Source organism: Podarcis gaigeae, assembly GCF_964106915.1.
Source record: "Podarcis gaigeae genome assembly, chromosome: 3".
NCBI classification, from domain to species: domain Eukaryota; kingdom Metazoa; phylum Chordata; class Lepidosauria; order Squamata; family Lacertidae; genus Podarcis; species Podarcis gaigeae.
This window is the reverse complement of record NC_139680.1, coordinates 74,458,896-74,480,810: the sequence shown is the minus strand read 5'-3', so window position 1 is coordinate 74,480,810 and position 21,915 is coordinate 74,458,896. Positions and strand designations below refer to the sequence as shown.

The window sequence follows — 21,915 nt, the reverse complement described above, 5'->3', positions numbered from 1 at the left end:
GAAGCGGCTTAAGTCATGCTGGCCACATGACCCAGAAGCTGTACGCCGGCTCCCTCGGCCAATAAAGCGAGATGAGCACCACAACCCCAGAGTTGGTCACGACTGGTTCCCTTTACCTTTATTTGTTACAATTTTGGCCTAAGACCTGGAAAACTAATGCAATGAATAAAGTGCATCAAAAGCTGGTTCTGGAACTTAACCATAGAACATGATTTGGTGCAAGAAGGTAGCATTCATATAGCTCCCACTCTTTGCCACAATTCTATAATATTTAGGTGAATACAGGACTATTAATGAAGCAATCTTTGTGTGTGTGTGTTAAACAAGAAACGATTGTCCTTATTTGATCCTCTGATTTGTACCAAATCCTCAAATTGCTTCAAGAAAAACAGTGTCCAGATTTACAGTTTTTGTGATTTATTTCATTAGATGCACAGGAAACAAATGAAGTAAATGGGTTTTCTGGATGAACACATATGCTAATAGTGATTCCAAAGGCACATGCCCAAGCCTCATGTGATGTAGAGGTAGCTGGTTGGGCATTTCTTTCATGGAAACATAATACACAGTTCAGCATAACTCCCAAGGAGGAAGCAGTATGAGAACCTACTTCTATAGAATGTCAGAATCCTGAATTACCAGACCAACAGTGCAATCATATGCTGGTCTGCTCAGAAGTTCTATGGAACATGGTTATAGAATTGCAGCCTTAGCGCTTTAATGCTACATTCTGTGTGGGCAATTGTACTTTGAGGTATTAGGTACTTCTAAAGTTATTAGTATTAAATATAAATTCTAAACAGTTCAGTTATGTCTCTGTGGGTCTCCCCTGAATTGATTAACTTTAACTGGGCTTTCAATTAGTCGAAAAAACCCACTAAAAATAACACATTGCTCTGATGCTTATTGTAAAACATCTAGAACCACAAAAAAGTGTCAGGGCTGTAGAGTTCTATATATAAAAGTTGAATTCATTATTTAGCAGTTATAGTTCTCATCTTGGCAGAGATGAGCTAGAGAATGTCTAAATCATTTAGCTTCATCTCAGTGAAAAGGCCGTTCTCCTTAAAAACCCCAAATTTACTTATTTTAACATAATTTGTCTGTTAAAAACATTTCCCAAACATATTTGGCAGCCAAATCATTTCAAAATATTTGGAAATGGCAGCATTCCTGCTGTACATTTCATTTTGATTTGTCTTATTTGGTAAATTGCCAGATCACCTCCTTGCTTGCTTTTTTATTTGCTTCCCAGCCTTTGGACACAAGTGGGTGTTACAGTATCATGAAGCCATTCATGCTTCAGTCTGTCCCCAATTGATTGCTTAGAAGTTTCACTCTTTAGTAACTAGAGATTTGCACTTTACTATAAACCAGAGGTAGCCAGCAGGGTGTCTTACCAATGTTGTTGGACTACAGCCCTGCCAGCAAGGACAACTTTTAAGGATGATAGGTTTGTAATCCAATAATATCTGGAGGGCAGCATGCTGGTGACACCTGCAATAAACTCATTAAGAAACTTTAGTAGGTACCTGTTAGATTAGCTGCCATTTCCTCTGCAGTCTGGCATAAGCGAAGCCCTTGTTTCAGAGGACCTTCCGAGTCTACATACTGCCTGCGTTTGAGGTAGCAGGAAGCTGCCATCTGAATCTGTTCTGTGCGTACACGTTTCATGACCTCCAAAAGAAAAGGAAGCACATTTCTTAAAACATGATTGTTGAATGAGAAACCTGTGGGAAACTGACACTCATTACGCATTCCAAAAGCTGATACAGTAGAAAATGCACACCTTACTTATTCAATGAAATATCAGCTTATCACTCAGACCATAAAGCATCAAAGCACAGAAGTTTGCAAGGACTGAGGTTCTTTTAGGATTGCAGAGGTTTAGGTGAAAATGGTGCATATTTCACTAGTGGCAACTTCAGGGTTCTAATGGCTGCTCTTCTCCTTCACTTTTTCTATTTTTATTCCCAAGCAAAACAGCAGTGTTTTTAAATATTTTACACTTAAGCCCACTGGAGAGGCACTATGCCATCCTGCATAGAACCCTATTAGTGATTAGTGTACTGCAGTTAATAATCAAATGTGATTTTATAAAATTCTACTCTGCACTCTTAATACTATTTTCTCTGTCAAACATATGAAAAATCAAAAATTAGTTTCAGTTTTGTTTCACTTTCCCTAGTTAGCTGTCAAAGGTCAGCTTGCTTAAGGTTTCTATTTCCAGATCATTATTTTATTTGACACTCTGCCCCACCTTTATACTTAATAGTGCATAACAGCATGGAACATTAGAGTACTGTAGAACCTTAACTTTTGCCTCAAGCACGGTAGAGTAAAAGTCAAAAAAGTGTGTAAGTGAAATAGAAAAGCATTCTGGGTGTTTGTTACCTGCTAAAATCTCTGCTCACTCACAGTGATTTATTACATGCATATCTTGCATTTTCTTTAGGAAGATCAAGGCAGCATCCCATCGAAGCACAACAGACCCAAACCTGCCTAATTTCAGAAAGGCATCTGCATTACATATGTACATTTGGATCATGGTTCTAATGTAAAAGAGGAAAACACAGAAATGCTAAGGGTTTGTTAGCCCCATTGGGAGCAAATCTGATTTCAAGTAATAGCTCGTAAATTATTGAACAAAGCTGAAGTTCCAATGAAATAACTTCAATAGAACTCATCTCCCCCCTTTTTTTTACTACTACTAGTTGATCTTCCCAATGTATTTTAAAAGCATCACCATTATGTGGTTTCTTGAAGCTTTTCATGCAAAATCAATTAATCTGGAGAATTCTGATGTTCACTTTGGTTCCACACAAATGATTTACTACTCTACCAACTGTATAACTTATGGGGGGAGAGGGGAGGAAAAGAAACCCCATGAGAGGTATAATTATGCCTTCAACACTCCCCTACAAAGGCAAAAGAGATTTTAGGCTGAATTTGCAATAATTAAGAAAATACAGTCTGTTCCCTTTGAGGATTTGAAAAATACATGCAATTTTGGAAATGTAAAACAAAAATCTTTGTCCACCAAAGTGTGTATATGCAACCAAGTGAGTTATAATTCTCTGATTACTACCAGAGACAAGTCAGCAATGACTGACATTCTCCTTCGGAGATATGGTATAATACCAGCTGTATTTTTAAAATGATGTTTCTTTCAATTGTGCACTTTCAAAGGTGGCACAACATTTGCTCATACAGTATACCATAGTTGCTATAACCACTGCCGCTATTTCATTTGTAAACTCTGCATGGAAAGCATGGCTATATCTTGCTTATCCAGCCTGGTGAAAAATTCTGGAGAACTTGAAAGCATTTGGGATTTCTTTTTCTTTTTTTAAATTCTCATGGACCAAACTACCTTGTGTAGCCTGTATAGCACTGATATCCAGTCGATGCCACAACGGTGAAGCAAACTAAAACTATTCAGAGTAACTCAATGCAGGACGCCTCACTCTAAAATGGACCCACGCGTTTCAAGGACTCGAAGTCCCCTTTTGCTCCAAACTTTACCCCATCCAAGCTGCATTCGGCCCCAACCCCGCTCTTCCCATTTGTGCCGGGGGGGGGGGGGAGGAGAAGGGAGGCCAATGGGAAGCTGAGGAGGAAGGATGCACCGAGGCAGATGGAGCCTCAGGTCTTCCTGCCGGCAGCTGTATGGGAAAGGCAGAAGCGGCGTGGGGATGGGGGGGGGGGTGGAGAGGGAAGGAAGAGAAGACGACGGCGACGCCTCCACCCAGGGAGGGCCCTTCCGCGCGCCACACTTGGCGTAGCCCGTCCTGCCGCTCCACCCGCCCGGGAAAAGGAGCCCGCCGCTGTTTGTTGCTGCATGCCGGGGAAGTGGGGCCGGTGGGGGGGGGGGTTTGAAAGAAGCACTCACTGAAGCATCGCAGGCAGAGGAAGAGAGAGAGAGGCGCTGCGTACGCGCGCGTGCGTGCCTGTGCGTTTGAGCGACTCCCAGTGTAGGCACGAGACGGAATTCCTGGGCTCGCGCCGTCAGTCACTTGCTCCCAGTGGCGCGAGACGCCGCCGCCGCCGCTCGTGCGGACCCTGGCGCGCGCGCCTGCAGCACCTCCTCGCTGGGTCTTCCGCCAAGGAGGCTGCCTTGGGCGTCCCGGGCCGCTAGCGCTGGGGTTGCTCCTGTTATTGCCGCCGCCACCGCCGCTGCTCCTGCTGCTGCCGCCGCGGCTCGAAGGAGCCGCTCCATGACTGACGGCACTGACACAGAGAAGGAGGAGAGCGGGGCCGGGGGAGGAAGGCGAGCGCGCAGGCGCAGCCTGCCAGCCAATGGGGAGGCTGGCCCTGTTGGCGCTCGGCTAGTTACGCCTGCGGAGCTCTTTTCGCTCTCGCTCTCTGGCTCCTGCAACTCGCTGGTTCGGGGAAAGGTGACGCCGAAGGAGGAGGAGTGTGTGGGGGGGAGTCTGAGGATGTGCCGGAAGAAGCAGCACGTGCGCGGAGGGACCGGGAGAGGGGGCGGGGCCAGGGCCAGAGCCAGAGCGTGGTGCTGAGCTTAAGAAGCGTCGCCATCGGCACGTAAGTCCCGGGCGAGGGGGAGTTTTTCGTCCGCGTGGTGCTTTTCGGCGCAAGATGCGCGTCTGAGCGAACGGGGACGAGAGGGCGCGATCCTCTGCGTGTGTTGTTGCTATGGCTGTTTAAATAAGCAATTCTCATTGAGTTGAGTTTAGTGAGACACGTTTTTTTTGCTGCTGCTGCTACTCTTATTTTTAAAGGGAGAGGTTGGGGGCAAGCGAAAAGAAGGACCAAATTGCAAGTGAAATATCTTTCATATACCGAGCCTGAGACTCTACTGAATGGGCTTCACTGTAAGAAAGCTTGCGACCTTAATAGCACGTGTGGGATCTGCGTCAAAGTATTTAGGATCTTTTTTTGAACGAGAGGTGCCAAATTTTCAAGTTTCCCTGGAAGTCCTGTCATTGCCTGCATGAAAGATTTTTCATACGGTACGGGCAGGATGTGGTTTCTTGGTGGTGAGGGCTGGATCTGCATTGAAGTCCGGATGTTAATGGTGACCCTTTTGTAGTTGCTCCTTGAGAACCATAAGCAATCCATAACCTGTTCGGAGTGTTGCTTCTGTGATCCTGGGGAATGAAAGGCAACCTGGCTAGCACTTGCTGTGTTTGGGGAAGATGTTGCGTTAGTGACATCTAAGCAGGCTGCAATGTGAAATAGGAACTTCCTGGTTCACAGCTCACACTCTTAACCCTATATTAGCTCACTCTTCATTGATGGCACAAACCAGAATGAACACAGAGAACCTGTGTTAAGGAAGTGCACCTGTATAAAATAATAAATTGTGGACTAGTAGTGCAATTAATGCATACTTCAAGTGTTCCTTCTCAAAATCTTTTTATTTTATTTTAGATACTATCTTCATGGCTGCAATTTACTCTGGCATTCACCTGAAGCTAAAAAGTGCAAAGACATCATGGGAAGACAAAATCAAGTTGGCTCAGTTTGCATGGATTTCTCACCAGTGCTTTCTTCCAAACAAAGAACAAGTAATGTCTTTTCATAAATGTAACCCCTCCCAAAAGATGTTCCAAATTAATTTTGTATATAGAATGCCTTGGTTCAACACAGATAATGTTATTCAAGCCATTTTTTCTTATTTAGCTAATACCCATCTCTAACTGGAAGTGGCAGGGAATACTTTGGTATTTAATTTTGTTCAATTTTTCATAAAGGCTGCTGTTGTTATTTGTTTATTACCTGCCCTTTACCCTAAGGTTCAGGGCAGGTTAGAACATTAAAAACAGTTTAAACAACTTACAAATAAGATTTATTACAAGATATAAGATTTATTACAAGAATGCCATCTTTGGCATTTACATTACTGTAAATATGTTTATTCTCTCAAGGAAATCTGGGTTTCAGTAAATATGTAACACCTACGGTAGTTTTTGTAGTAACTGTGCTGTCTTGCCTTTCCAAATGTTTCTTACACGTCACAATGGGGGTACATTCTACATTTGGATTTCCAGAGTATTAGCACGCCTTGATTGCTATTTTATTTCCTAAAAGCCCCAGTTTAGACATCCTTCTGATCTCAGTGGGAGAGTTAAGCTCGTGCTCAATTCTCTTGCACTGAAACCAGTGGGACTTGAAGATAACTTTACTCCTCCTGAATAGTGCTTTGAGACATCAAAATCCATGAACCCTCAGAGTTTATACCAGGCTCATTGCGCAAGCAGAAGTTGCTGCGCAGTCATTGCTGACAGGACTTGTTAAGTGAATCCTACCCATAGTTCTGGAGCATATGCAGATTTCCAGCTGAACTTGAACTTCTTGGAATCTTCCATGAAACTCTAGAGTAGCTTACACATGGTTTCTAGGCATCTGGACAGTTCATTATGTGTCCTCACGCCCCTTCTTTCCTCCCTCCCTCCACCTCCCCCCCCCTTATCTTTAAAATATGTAGAATGGCTATTATTAGTGTATAAATCTATTTGTGAACACAGGTCTTGCTTGATTGGGTGTGCCATACCCTGGTTTCCTGTTCCAACAAGAAACTTGAATTGCCCAATGATATTGTTGAGAAGCTTTGGATGTACCTGGACAACATCCTTCATAGCAGGAAGCTGCAGAGTCTCTTCAAGAATGGAAAGACAATCACCCTACGTTTTTCAATTGCACAGGTAATTTGATGTGTAGATATGTACAGGACAGTATGACCCTGTTTATCAGTGGGTAGTTTATAGTCCATGGCGGGCCTTTCTGACTGTCCCACATCTTCCATCATAAGTTCCCCTCTAATTTTCTCTGGTAACCTCCGCTAACTGTTAGCAGCTGTTGCTCACCTTGACTGCCGTATTCCTCTAATATTGCAAATGTGCCTGCTGCCATATTTTTATGTATTGGCTGCAGCTTGTATATATAATCCTTGTGTGTGTGCGAGAAACTTGGTGTGACTTCCAGTGAGGTCACAACTGCTTTGTTCCTCCCTGGTCTTTTTAAATCCTGTTTTGTGACAGGGCCTAGGACTTACCAATCAGAAGGTTGGCGGTTCAAATCCCCGTGATGGGGTGAGCTCCCGTTGCTCGGTCCCTGCTCCTGCCAACCTAGCAGTTCAAAAGCACGCCAAAGTGCAAGTAGATAAATAGGTACCACTCCTGCGGGAAGGTAAATGGTGTTTCCATGCGCTGCTCTGGTTCGCCAGAAGCGGCTTAGTCATGCTGGCCACATGACCAGCTGTAAGCCGGCTCCCTTGGGCCAATAAAGCGAGATGAGCGCTGCAACCCCAGAGTCGGTCATGACTGGACTTAATGGTCAGGGGTCCCTTTACCTTTACCTTTAAGACAAGGTTTGACCTATCATGTTATCTCTCCTTATGAACCACAAGCTGTAGCCCAAGATTCAACCTTACCTTGATGTGTAAACAAGGCCATCTTGTGTATATTTATTCAGAAGCAAATCCCACTGAATACAGTGGGATTTAACTCCCAGTACAATAGGGTTTACAGGACGCAGGTGGCGCTGTGGGTTAAAGCCTCAGCGCCTAGGACTTGCCGATCGAAAGGTCGGCGGTTCGAATCCCTGCGGCGGGGTGCGCTCCCGCTGCTCAGTCCCAGCGCCTGCCAACCTAGCAGTTCGAAAGCACCCCCGGGTGCAAGTAGATAAATAGGGACCGCTTACCAGCGGGAAGGTAAACGGCGTTTCTGTGTGTGGCTCTGGCTCGCCAGAGCAGCAATGTCACGCTGGCCACGTGACCCGGAAGTGTCTCCGGACAGCGCTGGCCCCTGGCCTCTTGAGTGAGATGGGCGCACAACCCCAGAGTCTGGCAAGACTGGCCCGTACGGGCAGGGGTACCTTTACCTTTACCTTTACAATAGGGTTTAACTCCCAATAACTGGTTTTATGATTATAACTGTATAACAGATAGTTTTAGGCTGTAGCCCTATCTTGGGAGTAAGCCCCAGGGGAGTCAATAGGACTTGCTACTGACTAGGTTAGCACTGTGCTGTTAGTCTTTTATTGCCCAATAAATTCTGCAATCATGCAGGAAAATTAGCTCTGTAATTTTTTGAGAACATACTTCTTTGAACAATTTAGAACAAACACATTTAGGGCATTAAAATATAGAATGTTTATAAGAACAAAATCTTTTCTGGTCACTTTTGAAGAACCTAATCTAAAAAGTCACTGAAACAGGATATGCTGCAGAACAGCCTAGATGATGTTTAGAAAAGAGAATCTTTTCGTTCTGCAGAAGCACAATGCAGTTTTTAGAGTCAGTGTCACATATGACTTTTAGAAAGACTGCATACTATGGTATCCCCCTCATCCACATGTTAGGGGTCTTTAGTTTGGCTGTCAGCAGGTCCTGGCACCTCTTTTGTCAGGATCTAAGCTCTAGCCTTACAAGGAGCCTCAGTGGATTATTTGTCTTAGGGACAACAATATTTTTGTTGGAAGGGAGAACAATACCGATGGCAGAGAGAAAGAGGCAAAGAATAATAATAGGTGATTTATTACATGATACATAAGCTGCAGTAAATACCTGTAACTCTAATCAAACATCATTTAAGAAGACACTAGATGGAGAGCTTCTGACCTTAAGCTCCCCTAGTTATTGACCATTAGAGTATCATTTCCATGTAGAAGATTGACCGTGAATTGTCTTTGCTTCCTGTTTAATCTCCAGGTCATGAATGAAAAGCTTTCCACCTCTTATGCCCAAAAAACCTTGAAGGACGTTGGCACTGTGCTAAGTTGCTGTAGAGGCATCCTGTCTGTGCCCCCTCTCTCGATAGTTTACACTGCAAAATTTGAGCTTCTGGTGGACCTTCTGAGCAAGTTGTCCTGTCTGGCGTGTTGGCAGTTGTCATCGGAAGAGGCTGTGTCACCCCAGTTGCTCGAAGTCCTCCAGCTGACCTTCCAGCAGTACCTCCTGATTCAGAGGCAGCAGGCCAATGCGAACCGCGTATTTGGGCAAGTGACTAAGCAGCTGCTTCAGCCATGCCTGCTCCTGAGGCATTTGCTCACTAGCGGGGCATGGACGCAGGCGGAAGACGGCCATCTGCGTCAGCATCAGAGCAAGGAGATCCGGAACAGCATAGAAGCCCTGCTGGCGGCTGGTATTTTCCGGCCAGAACTCTTGGCGTCTTACAGTGAAGAGTTGCTGCCAGAGAAGGAGCCTCACGCCGTACGAAAAGGGGGTTTGAAACATCTCCTGCTGCCGGCCAGCACAATCCAGGCTAGATTAGAAGATGCTAGTTTTTGTCCTCCAGCTCTTCATGGGAAAGTGGTAGCAAACTCTGTGCCTCTCCTCTTTAAGCTGTTCCTAGAATCCTACAATAAGGCTGAAAACCACCTTGTCTGCTTCCACGTGCTCACCAGGCTTTATCGCTGTCTAAGGATTTCCAGGCTTCAAGAGGATCTTTGGAACAGCCAGTTTTCTCCGTCAGAATGGACCTCGGAGCTCCTGGCCATGGAGCAGCTTTTGAACTCGGTGCTGAGCAACGGCATCTATAACGTTGCCGCGGATAGGATTCGGCACAAGGAAGTGCAGTTTCACTTTTACCGCCAGCTGGCACAGATTCTGGTGAGTCATTCCCAGCCTGCCATCCCTGCCTGGTTCAGGTGTCTCAAGGCCTTGATCTCCTTAAATCATTTGATTGTGGAGCCTGATTTGGACGACTTGGTGGCCTCTGCTTGGATTGATGCAGAGGTCTCTGAGCCGCGTACAAAAAAGGCCCAGGAGACACTCGTCGCGACTCTCTTCCACACTTACGCCAAGCTGCGCCAGTTCCAAAAGCTCTTTGAAGAGGTTCTGTCTGTCATCTGCCGTCCTGCTGCAGAGGAGCTGAGGCTCCCAGTTCTTCCTGCAGGCATCCGGGCCAAGCTCTGCGAGTGCCTCCTCGATCTGCCACCCAATCAGATCCTGGACATTGTGGCGCTCATACTGGAGAAGTGCCAGACTTTCCTTATACCTGATGTCAGAGGAGACTCTGACGTGGCCTCGAAGCTCCAGTCCATGAGCTCATTGCTGCACTCTGTTCTGTTCCATATGAGGAGCTTAGATGATTCCACCCCGTTGCCTGTTGTGCGTCGGACTCAGACTCTGATGGAGACGATGCAGAGGGAGGTGATCCGAGCTTTGTTTGACCTGCTGACAGATTGCCAGGCAGAAGAAACAGAGCTGGAGCTTTGGGTAGAAAAAGCTGGTGGCTCTGCTCTCCTCCTTGCTTGCACTTGGGTAGCGGTCAATACTCTTTTCAGTTTAAATTGCCCAAAGTATGCCTCCCCGGTAGGCAAAACAACCTTGGCTCTTACTGATTCCACCATAGGCAACTGGGACTTTTCGGCTGTCCTCCCTGGTTTGGATACGCAGTGCTGGGAGAAGATCACAAAGCTCTTAAGCTGTTCCTGCTCAGGGAGCAGATACTGTACAGAATGGCTGGTGCTTCAGAAAATGAAGATGATGCTGATGCAATCCAGCTCTCAGACAGAGGCATCCCACCAGGCTTTGCAGTGTGCTGGAGCTTTCATCCTTCAGTCTGGAAGATGCTGCACGAATGGAGAAGAGTCAGAGCCCTGGGATGGCAATGCAGGTGCAATAACTAGCCTCACTTACCCTACCGCTCATTGGCACCTCGTAGTCTCCAACCTTCCCATCCTGGCCCCCTATCTATCCATGAGTGATACATGGTACGTTGCAGGTGTGCTCCTGAAAACGCTGTTAGCGAACCAGACACAGGCGGCCCCTGATGGTGACGGCAGCTCCTTAATCACCGTTGGAAAGGTGTCTACAGATTTGCTGCATAGTCCTCTTCTTCCAGAACTGCGGGCGCTACACTCCTCTTTCCTAAGCCACATAGTCCAGCACTGTGCGAGCATCGTTGCCAACCAGCCTCTTCAAGAGCTGTCTGCAGAAGATGTGCCATGGTGTGAGTTTGACCCTTCTGGTCGCGGTGCCAGCACAGGGCCTAGCAGCGAACCTTCCATGTGCTGGACAGCAATGGAGAAAGCTGCTCAGATTATACTATCATCAGCAAAGGGGAGGGATTATGTGACCTTGGAAGAAGAGCACCTCAATAGGCTTTTGGGTTTGCTGAATATAATTTCGGCGTTGAATCTGGACAGCCTCTTTCCTCTGGGCCACACGCGGTGCTTCCTTTTGCTGTTATCTTTGGCTGCCAACACCAAGGCAAGCGTTGCTTGCAGCGAGGCCTTGTCTCTGAAGTTCAGGACAACCTGCTACCATCTCCTGGCCTGCCTGCAGACGGGCAGGAACGCAAATTCATCCTTCAAGGTCCTGCATGCCAGCGATGTTCTCGAAGCCGCCCTCTCCTCTGCATTTGCAGCGTGCAAGACTTTGGCCGGCGTTTCAGCAGCTGCTCCGTGGGATGAGTTTCTGTGTGGGATCCAGGTCTTTTTGGAGCACTACCTTCAGTTCACTCTCGAGAGGCGGCAAAGTGTGAAGCTGAACCTGGAAAAGTTCATGTCGTTCCTAGCCACTTGCAAGCCGTGTGCAGCCAGCAGCGAACATGCTGCGAGTTGGAGCCCTGCTGCTGACCAGCTCCTCTTGGTGGCAGTAACAGCACAGTGTCAAGTTCTAACTTTGCACCTCCAGCACCTCCAGCAGCAGGGGAACCATCAGGCTTCAGGAACACTGCCGCTTTTGCTGGAACAGGCAGTGCTGCAGACGGGAGCAACCATCCAGCTCTGCCTTAGAAATCACACAAAAGGCCAGCCGTTGCCTTTGGTGTTCCTGCCGTGCATTACTACCCTTCTGAAAGCAGATTCTTTCCTCGCGCAGTCGGTGACGGGGGAGAACGTGCAAAAAAGCCCCGCGCAGCCGAGCAAATGCCAGCAGCTGTCTCACCGCAAATTGTACCAACGTTTCTACATTCAGCTCTTGAGAGAACTTGACTTGGCTGGCGGCAACGTCCAGTTCCTTTGCTCCGCGCTGCAGTTCCTAACTGCCTTCTGTTCCATGCCGGAACTGTATCCTGCACAAGCAACTTCCATTGCTGCATTTCACTCCATCGGAAAACTACTTGCAGGTAACAACTGGTTATCCCTCCTACTCTCTCAACCCTTTGTTACACATGGAAGCCTTAAGGGAGTCTGTGAGTTACAATGTTGGTACAGACATCCAGCTCGGGGATGGGGAACCTTGAGCCTTCCAAAAGTAGATGGACTACAGCTCCCCTCAGCTCCAGCCACGGTGGCTTACAGTCAGTAATGATGGGAGTCGTGGTCCAGCAGCATCGAAGGGCCACAGGCTCCCTACCTGGCTGATAGTTGCTGCTTAATAGCACAGCCTTACTTGCTGTTGTGCATTGTACCACCCACCCTGTCCTATAGCCACTACACTCTGCAAGATCCCATCTCTTTGTTGTACTAGGCAAGGAAAATCATGATGATGTTCCCTTAGAGAGTTCAGAATCAAGGTTATGTGTCAGGAGAAGGCCAGGCCACCCGTTCTTCTCCTTAGCCTCAGGCTTTTGAAAGGAATAGGGATCCTACCCACATAAGAAGCACTTACCCTCTTTGATGGAAGCTTGTGGTGATGAAAGAAACAAAGAAAAGGCTAAGGAGCAAACTCTACACAAATAGTGGAGTCCCTAAGACGGTTGGATGGTGCCTTGTACTCCTCCTTCCAGCAGCTCCTGCAACCAAGCTGGCGCCAAATGTATTGTTCTGCTTTCTTTGGACCATATCAGTGAGGCTGAGGGGAGTCTTGCCATCTGAGTAGCCCAGGACCTCCATATACACTGCCCAGGCTTGCGTCCCAGAGAGATCATTTTGGTGCTGCTAATGTAGCAAAAACAATGCAGGAGGCAGCAGTTACAGGTCTCTGCAACCACAACAGGCACAGTGATTCTCCAGCAGTTTCATTTCACCCTCAGAGAGGCACTCCATTGTCTCTCAAGACAGATGGATGCCAAGAACTTCAGCAGAAGTTCAGAAAAGCGTTACGATTCATGCAAACCCATTTTGTGAATTGTTCTTAAAATGATTCATAACCCAGCAGCCTCCAGCGGGCCTGGAGTTTGGATGATAGTGTTGTCTTTCATTATTGCAGGTCCCGGAGTCACCGTCCAAGTGATTCGAGATCTGGAAGTGCACCTGACAGAACTGATGGCCCAGCTGGTGGAGAATTGTACCCCTGACGACTTTTGTGCCATGTTGAGGGTGGTGCTTGAGGGATTAGATGTTCGCAATATTTGGAAACAAAATCATGAAGTAGGGGGAAATGATTTACTTATGTTTTAAACTTCTCATATGCATCACAACTGGTCGTTGCCCATCCTACTCCTTGCTATGACATTACATAGCAACCATATGACAGCAAGCACTTTTTTTACTACTCTTATGTGGAAAGGAGGTATCAAAATGTGTAGCATTGAAACTGACAAGTTTGGGCATCTTAGACTGGCTTCTACAGAATCAAACTATTTAATCTCAGGATGAGGAACAACCTCTGGACTTACAGATATTGTTGCTCTCCTCTAACTTCCCTTGGTATTGGGGATGATAGGAGTTGTAGTTCACAAACATCTGGCAGGCCAATTCCTGATTTAACCAGTGTTGCCTATTCTGTGTGGCGCTGGCTCTCCCAAGATCTCAGGTTGAGATCTTTTCTCAGATCTACTGCCTGATGTTTGCTTTCTTTGGAGATGCTGGAAATTGATCCTGGGACCTGCTCAGGACGACATGTATGTTCTGCCCATTGAGTTATGGCCCTTTCCCAAAAGTGCTTTAGCATTGCATTTGTAAATACTGTAAATGGGGGAATTGGACCTCTAGTACAGATCCTACTCTGGTTACTTGCTAATATCTCAAGTCTTGAAATGCTTGTCCTTGCATTACTAAAACCACATGCACAAGAAAAGTATTGGCAGAGTTGGGGGTAACCTGTGGGGGTTGCAGAAATAAACATATATTTAGGGAAAGGAATAATGCCCTCAAAGAGTCCAGTAAGGACAGTGTTCAGTGGCCACAGAAGGAAAAGCCTGAAAACCAGTGTGTCTGTGTGGAGAAAGATAGGGGGAAATGGAAATGGAAAAAGGAGGTCTGAGGAAGAGACATATTAAAAAATATTTTACATGTCTAGAAAAAAATGTATAACGCAGAGTCTGAACTCTTATTTTGATGGACTTAAATTTTATTCATTTCCATGGAACTGTGATTGTACCTATCTTTCCTCGGGTTGCATCCTTTCACCTTCACGTCTCCTGTTTGAAATGCAATGTTTGTTTTTCTTTTGTGCAGGAAGCATTGTCGGCTGTTACTCTAGTCAAAGTGCTGCTTGGCTGCCCTTTAAGCAGAGAGAAAGAGAAAGCGTTCTGGTTTTCCAGTCCCCGGATAATCACTGCTTTAGTTGTGAGTATCTCTGCAGCCAGAACTGTGGTGCTTCAGAGCCTATCAGTGCTACTGACACTAATGCACTCCCCACATGTCTTTTATTCCCAAGGAGCATGTGGTGGGGAGCTGGTGTTGTTGATCGGACTCCAACTCCCATCATTGGCCAATCTGGCTGGGGCTGATGGGAGCCAGAGTTTGGCAGTGTCTGGAGCAGAACAGGTTCCCCACTCCGATGTGTACAGGAGTAGATGGAAAGTGAGGAGCTACACTTGTTGGGCCCTGTCCACACTTTAGTTTTGCAACATGGCTAGGATTTGTACTCTTCTGTATGGGAGTGATAGCACTCCAAAGAGTCATAAAGGGAGGGGGGAATTGTTTCTCCAAATGGGGACTGGATGAGTGTTCCAGACTTAGGGTTACACAGTGGGAGAATATGAAGCCACTCTGGACATTGGAGTGTGTTCAAGTAGCACTAAGGGGACATTCTGTCAGCTCAATGATTTCTCCTTGTGGAAAGGAATCTTCACCCCCTCTCCCCACACAACTTTGTTCTGTGTGTCTCCCACTCAACCCTCAGGAGCAGAGCAGTTTTGGGCACAGGGCAGGATACGTGTCAAGGGAGGAGAAGGGGAAAATTATATTGTGTATGCAATGAATATATATATGAATTGATGCAGCAGTTGCAATTCCAGCAGAAAATAGTAACCCTCCTCCTTTTCACTAAAAAAAAAATTAAAAATCAAATGGTTCAAGTGCCCCAGAACTAAGATACCATAACAGGGGAGTGCATAGCCATCAGTAACATAAACCAAAAATGGAAAAAGTTAAGTATTTACAAAGTGGTACAGAGGGGAGGGGAATTGCTGGCTGCATCAGAGTTGTTCAATAGGTTCCTGTGATGCAGGTACAAATAGAAGTTGCAGGAGCGATGAAATGTCCCTTCTGGGGAAACATCATCTTTCCGAATTTCAGAACATCACTCATCCAGCGCTAGGGAGATGTAGTATCCCAGCAGGTGATGTGCAGCCTTGAGAAGCTTGGTGTGTGTGTGCAGAAAACAGAGGTACAGTGGTACCTCAGGTTACATACGCTTCAGGTTACATATGCTTCAGGTTACAGATTCCGCTAACCCAGAAATATTACCTCGGGTTAAGAACTTTGCTTCAGGATGAGAACAGAAATTGTGCTCTGGCGGCGCGGCGGCAGCAGGAGGCCCCATTAGCTAAAGTGGTGCTTCAGGTTAAGAACAGTTTCAGGTTAAGAATGGACCTCCAGAACGAATTTAGTACTTAACCTGAGATACCACTGTACCTCTATTGAGCTAGAAAGAAATGGTAGCACAGAAGGGCCGTCGATTTCTGCCTGTATTGCTTGGTACGTCCTTCTGCCGTAAACGTACATAAACTTTTACAAAGTCAGATTTCGGGTGTCTTGGATACAGAACTATGGATCTGCATTCACGTACCAGTGTTACTCCTGTTGGAGAAAACCACGTGTGCCTCCGGAAGCTGTGCTTCATTGTTTGCTGGCAGCAGAAGCTTGCCAGGAAAGGACGTGGTGGGGAAACAGGGGTGCACGTCCTTTCCTACAGCTGCTGCTTCTTTCTTTCCTTTTTGACTCAGATGCAAATGAAAGAGGCATCTCAAGATCCAAAGCGCATACCCATCCTCCTCGTACCTATACTGGAGACAGTGGCAGCCCTCCTAAGGCAAGGAGAAGGCGTTCTCTCTAACCCGCATCACGTCACCCTGGCGTTCAATATTCTTCTGACTGTCCCTCTCGACCAAAGGGAGTATGGGAACATCTTCCTGGGAATTCACGAGGTTCTCTTTTCCATCCTGCAGTGTCATCCTAAGGTAACGAAGGGGGCAGAGTTCGTATGTGGATTTTGATGTGTTTTTATCCTTTTTCCTAAGGTCTAGAAGTTGCCGGGCAACAACTCCCATCATTATGAATTTATTTATTAATTCCATTTCTAGCCCCCTTTTCCCCATAAGGAAATCAAAGTGGCATGCATAGCATTTCTCCCCATTTTATCCTCGCAACCACCTACGAGGTAGCTTCGCCTAAGAGAGTGTGATTAGTCCCAGGTCACCCCTTGAGCTTTGTGACCGGCTTGTGTGCTGAGAGGGGCAGATGGAGGGGTGTTGCATCCAAAACTGGATTGTGAGTTTTAGGATTGTTATTTTTACGGTTGATTTTCTAGTAGCTTGTCATATTGCGATGGAAGGGTGGGAGATAAATTTAGCAAATAAATCTGTTTTGAAGTTAAAACACGGATTGCCTTTTGTTCCAGTGCTTCAGTGTTGTATTTAATTGGTTTGCAGGTGATGCTCAAAGCAGCTCCATCTTTCTTGAACAGTTTCCATAGACTGGTTATTTCAGTTATGCACGAGGGGAAACAGAAAGGAGACAGAGGTCTGGTATTTTATTTGTATCCCATTCTATTCCTACCTTGTGATCCTGACCTATGCATAAAAACACTTTTGCATAGCGGATCCAGCTACATCTTGCAAGATTTGAAGTTTAGCAGCACAAACTGGAAAATGTTTATTCCAAAATATGTCTCATTTTTGCTCAGTAGGGCTTACATCCTAAAAAGTGTGCATCCTAAATTAACTAGTGCCGTGCAGTGGTTTTGTGTGAGAGAGTGCTCATTTATGGAAAGGTGAATCATATTCGGTAGTGGGTGGAGGCAATGATCACACCAAGAACCAGTAAGACCTCACTCCTTGAGGTGGAAGCCTATCCCAACGACCACAACATAGAGAGAAGGGATGGTACATCAAACTTTGTCTCTGGTCTCTCATTGGCTCTTCCTGATTGGTCAGTCATCTTCCATTGGAAGAAAGCTTGCCTGCCCCTGGTGTATGGAACTGCAGCCGAAGTACTTCAGTGAACATGCAAGGTCATGTTTCTTTCTATTCTCCTTCAAAGCACTAAAATTTGCCCTGCACAGGTCAGGAAGGAGTTCCTGTTACACAGTCTCATTGTTTTCATATCCATACATTCTATTCAGCCCCTTATTTCCCTCATTTTGTTAACAGTTTATAACAGGCTGCAGAAACAGTTGTGTTTGGTTGATTTTTGGTTTGTTCCTGTATTTTACTGGGGGGCAGGTGGGAGAATCACGAAAGGATTAAAAAATAAAACTCTGACTTTAAACTTTGCTTTCCAAGGGATCACAGATGAATTTGAAGTTATACTGAAGTGTGCCCACTTGGTGGAGCGTATGTATTCTTATATTGCTGCAAAAACAGAAGAATTCACTGTGTTATCTTCCTTCATTGTGGCTCAGTATGTAATTGAACTGCAGAAGGTAATAATCAGCTATTTACTATTTATTTGTAAGAATGGAAAAGAGGGGAGTATAATGATTATATGTTCCTTGTGCATCAAACGTCATAAATAGATTGCAAAAAGATTCTGGAGCATTAAGAGATGCTTGCAATTAAGGTAGGTTTTTAATTAGAATTTGGAAACTAGCCACCAGCCACAACGCTTGCCTAGTACCACCGCTAATGGAGGTGGTCAGGGGTTGGCACCGTGAGAACAGGATGATGGGATAGATGGGCCTTTGGCCTGATCCTTACGTTCTTAAACCTCAGTTTAAAGTGGGGTTTCTGATTCTGGTTTGGAGGTGAACTATGGTGTGCACTTACCATAGTTTGACTGGTTCAGGACCTTGGCAAAGTGTGGTTACAGCAAACCCAGACAGTGCATGGAAGGGAATCAGGACCCTGCAAGGCTGAAGCCTGTTCCTGACATCGGAACCTGTGTCTTTGTTGCTGATATACTAGCTGTTTTTTGGGTCTGCTTCTCGGCAGGTGCTCTGTTGTCTTTCTTTCTCTGTTTCTCCCCCTCTCATAATAATAATAATAATCTTTATTATTTATGCATACAGTGGTACCTCAGGTTACGTACGTTTCAGGTTACGTACACTTCAGGTTACAGAATCCACTAACCCAGAAATAGTGCTTCCGGTGAAGAACTTTGCTTCAGGATGAGAACAGAAATCGTGCTGCAGCGGCAGCAGGAGGCCCTATTAGCTAAAGTGGTGCTTCAGGTTAAGAACAGTTTCAGGTTAAGAACCATATCCGGAACGAATTAAGTACTTAACCCAAGGTACCACTATACATACATACATACATATCCCACCTATCTAGCTGGGTTTTCCCAGCCACTCTGAGCGACTCCCAGCAGAATATTAAAAACATGATAAAACATCAAACATTTTAAAACTTCCCTATACAGGGCTGCCTTCAGATGTCTTCAAAAAGTTGGATAGTTGTTTATTTCCTTGACATCTGATGGGAGGGCATTCCACGGTGCGGGTGCCACTACCGAGAAGGCCCTCTGCCAGTTCCCTGGAACTCTCGCAGGGAGGGACCCGCCAGAAGGCCCTCGGAGCTGGACCATGGGGGTGGAGACGCTCCTTCAGTTATACTGGGCTGAGGCCGTTTAGGGCTTTAAAGGTCAGCACCAACACTTTAAAATGTGCTTGGAAACGTACCAGGAGCCAATGTAGGTCTTTCATGACCGATGTTATATGGTCTCGGCGGCTGTTCCCAGTCACCAGTCTAGCTGCTGCATTCTGGATTAATTGTAGTTTCCAGGTCACCTTCAAAGGTAGAGCACATTGCAGTACACATTTGCAGCTACTACAAAAAAAATCCCATCCCTTTTAACATACAGTTCATTAACCAGGTGTTTCATCCCTAGTTTACATACTAATTTGAGCATCCATTTTTCCAGTTCAGGGAATAATAAGTGAAGGAGGATTCTGAATTTTGTGTGGAAGCAAGCTTTCCCCCCCCCCCCCAGTTCCCCCTCCCCCATTTATTTTTATTTAAAATATTTCTATACTGCTCTTATTAAATGTTGCCAGGATAGTCCACAGCAATGCAACAAAATTCTATTGAAAATATTATAATATACATCAGAATCCATGGAACACAAGCTGAATAGCACTGAGGCTCAGCATTCATAACCTGCTAGCACCTGGGTGAACTGAAATGCCCTTAGCAACCATCGGAAGAAGATGGCACTTGCTTTATTCCAGAAAGGAGTCAGTTCCGCAATTTGGGTGCCATAGTGGAAAAGGCCATCCCTCTGGGTTGTGTCGGGATAGACCTCAGCAAGTTGTGGTGCAACAAGGTGAGCGTAAGTAAAAGTTCTTGGCATACGGGCAGCTGTCTGTTGGAAAAGGAGTTCCTTCAGATATCAAAGTCCCAAGCTGTATAGGGCTCCATGCATCAACACAAGAACCTTAGATCTGCCCCAGCAGCAAATTGGCAGCCCGTGCAGGTTTCGTCCCCCCCCCCCAAAAAAAGCACGTCACATGCTCATCTTAGGTTGCCCTGCTCAGCAGCCTCACCACTAGCTGCAGCTGCTGAAACAGTTTTAAGGGCAGCCCCTCCCCCCCATGGACATTGTAATCATTTATTCGATTTCTTTCTTGCCTTTCACCATAAAGTCCAAGGGCTGGTGACAGCAATTTAAAATGCAGTCTGCTCTGCGAATGTTTAGCATCAGCATGGCAGCTTGCTGCAGTTTTTCCAACTTTAGGGGGAGCTTTTTCAGCAGGATGTTGTACTTCAGGTGCAAAATCAAGGCCAGTTGTTGGCTGCTGGAACCCCATTAAACAGGTACATATAAAGATGAACGGTTTTTCTTGGTAATAATGACTCCCCGGCCATCTCAGATGATGCGCGTTGGTCATTTTGTTCTTCGAAGGTAGCTTCCACTTCTCCAGCACTGCTGAAGCTGCATGAACTGTCACAGCGATTAGAAGTTCGCTTCATTAGGAAAGAGTTTATTACTTGCCTGGGGAAGAGAAGGGAAGCCTGGATTTTAATGGCAGCCTCTAGTTTAATTTCCATTATTCTAGGAACTTAGTGCGACAGGTCTGGAAGCATGAAGCTAATTTGGGCTTTTGGCGCATGGAAGGAGGAAAGGAGAGGATCTCTCTGTGGCAGAAAATAGCACAATCTCCCCTTGGGGCTAGAAATCTTGGCAGCAAGATGCTTCCAGGGTGACATTTGAGTGCAGAGATTGTGCCAGTTGTGGGGAAGGCTGGAAGGGAACAGCCAGCGCTCAGGTGTGGAAGATTTTTATAGCCAGTTCTGATGATTGACAGGCTTAGAAGTGTTTAAGAGGATAATAGATAATGAGTGCATATCCTGCCTGAGGAGGTGACAGTGGAAGAGTGTGTTTGTGTGTGTTTATGTGCATCATCACTTTCAGGGCTAGAAACGTAAAGCAAAGCTGGTTTAATGAAGTGAATGGTCTCTTCAGCATCTACTGTCTTCTCTATAAAGGACGGCCGTGTTCTCAATTTTTGTTCTATTATTCGTTACATACTGATGATCTGCATGTTTTGGATATATTGTCTTGAATTTGAAGGATCATTTCAAAAACAATATACCACTGAGTGAAACCAACATCACGGCCTGCTCCTCATACCAGTCCTGGGTGATATATCGATATATCACCGAGGCCTATTGCTGAGGAGCTGCCCCAAGTGGCTGTGACTTTGCGGCTCACCTGGCCTGCTGCCACTGTAGTTCACAGCGCCACTTGTTGTCAGCTAAGCAAACTGCTACATGACAGTGGCCTTAGGGAAGTATATCATAGGAGAGGTACGTGCTAGGTTGCCCTGTAACAAAGTTCTCAGGGTGGCTTACAATAAGGAATAAAGCAAATTTAAATTCAATGGCAAGAACACATGCAACAGTAAAAGTGTACTACATTTTAGTGTTGAGATTTTTCAGTTTTTCAGCAGGTCTTACAAAATTTCAGGTTGTGTTTTTGTACATCAGGTAACCTGCTGGACAGATAATAAGCTACTGTATTACCTTAGAGTTTTTACTTATGAGTGTTGTGTGTGTTTAATAACACGTTTTAATGAGTCATTGTGTTCCCTCTAGGTGACTTTGCACCCAGCTGTAAAGAAACATCTAACTGAGGGGATTTATCACATCCTAGATCTTTGTGTGGAACGTGATATCAAGTTCTTAAATGCATCCTTACCAGTGGGTGTGAGAGAAGTTTTCAAGGAACTGTATCACGATTATTCTCACTACCACAAAGCTCTAAAGCAAGGGGATGAAAAGTACACAGCATGAGCTACCTATTGCTGCTTTGAAATCTCACAGAGGACTGTCTTTCAAGGTGTTGAGCACTTGCTGTTCTTAAGGTTTGTGTACTTAGTATCTGAAATCTAGAGGCTGTGTTCATCTGGGCAGGTGCCCATAGCAACTTCTGTGTAGGTGACTGACAGATGTATGCTTTCCTAATGATTGCAAGCATGTTTTGAAGAAGAAATTGCTTACTCGGTAAAGAGATGGTGAAGTCAGAACCTTCACGAGACAATGCAGTCTTCTTTTGTTGTAGGCAATAGGTATTCATGTAGAACAACATGTGGAAATAAATCATGTTATTGGTTTATATGTTGTTTATATTGAGACCAAGAAAACCACTCCCCGCATTGTGCTGTAATTGTGAGAGCTTGTTAATTAATTAATTTGATTAATTAATAAACCTAATAATTCTTTCTTTTTTAAAAAA

General features: G+C 45.5%; 2 protein-coding genes across 6 annotated transcripts in view; one reads left to right on the top strand and one right to left on the bottom strand.

Annotated features, from left to right (window-relative positions):
• Positions 1-4,035, bottom strand: part of TAF5L (TATA-box binding protein associated factor 5 like) — a 14,612-nt gene extending 10,577 nt beyond the window's left edge. Inside the window, exons 1-3 of one of the 3 annotated variants that reach the window (XM_083732494.1) lie at positions 3,893-4,007; positions 2,395-2,502; positions 1,533-1,677 (exon numbers count right to left, since the gene is read on the bottom strand). In XM_083732494.1, the coding sequence (XP_083588620.1) occupies positions 1,533-1,674 (142 nt within the window). In that variant the 5' untranslated portion in view covers positions 1,675-1,677; positions 2,395-2,502; positions 3,893-4,007. Of the gene's footprint in view, positions 1-116; positions 1,678-2,394; positions 2,503-3,892 lie in introns of all 3 variants that reach the window. The other 2 variants (XM_083732495.1, XM_083732493.1) reach the window with 2 other exon arrangements.
• Positions 3,955-21,915, top strand: URB2 (URB2 ribosome biogenesis homolog). 3 transcript variants are annotated; one of them, XM_083732152.1, is made up of 10 exons: positions 3,955-4,397; positions 5,395-5,531; positions 6,492-6,668; positions 8,675-12,038; positions 13,064-13,224; positions 14,254-14,364; positions 15,969-16,202; positions 16,674-16,764; positions 17,526-17,665; positions 21,276-21,915. In XM_083732152.1, the coding sequence occupies exons 2-10, from the start codon at positions 5,406-5,408 to the stop codon at positions 21,471-21,473; spliced, it is 4,602 nt and encodes a 1,533-aa protein (XP_083588278.1). In that variant the 5' UTR covers positions 3,955-4,397; positions 5,395-5,405; the 3' UTR covers positions 21,474-21,915. The 3 variants fall into 3 exon arrangements, with proteins under 3 accessions (XP_083588278.1, XP_083588277.1, XP_083588279.1); XM_083732151.1 differs by having other exon boundaries at positions 4,361-4,545; XM_083732153.1 differs by lacking the exon at positions 3,955-4,397 and adding an exon at positions 4,551-4,643.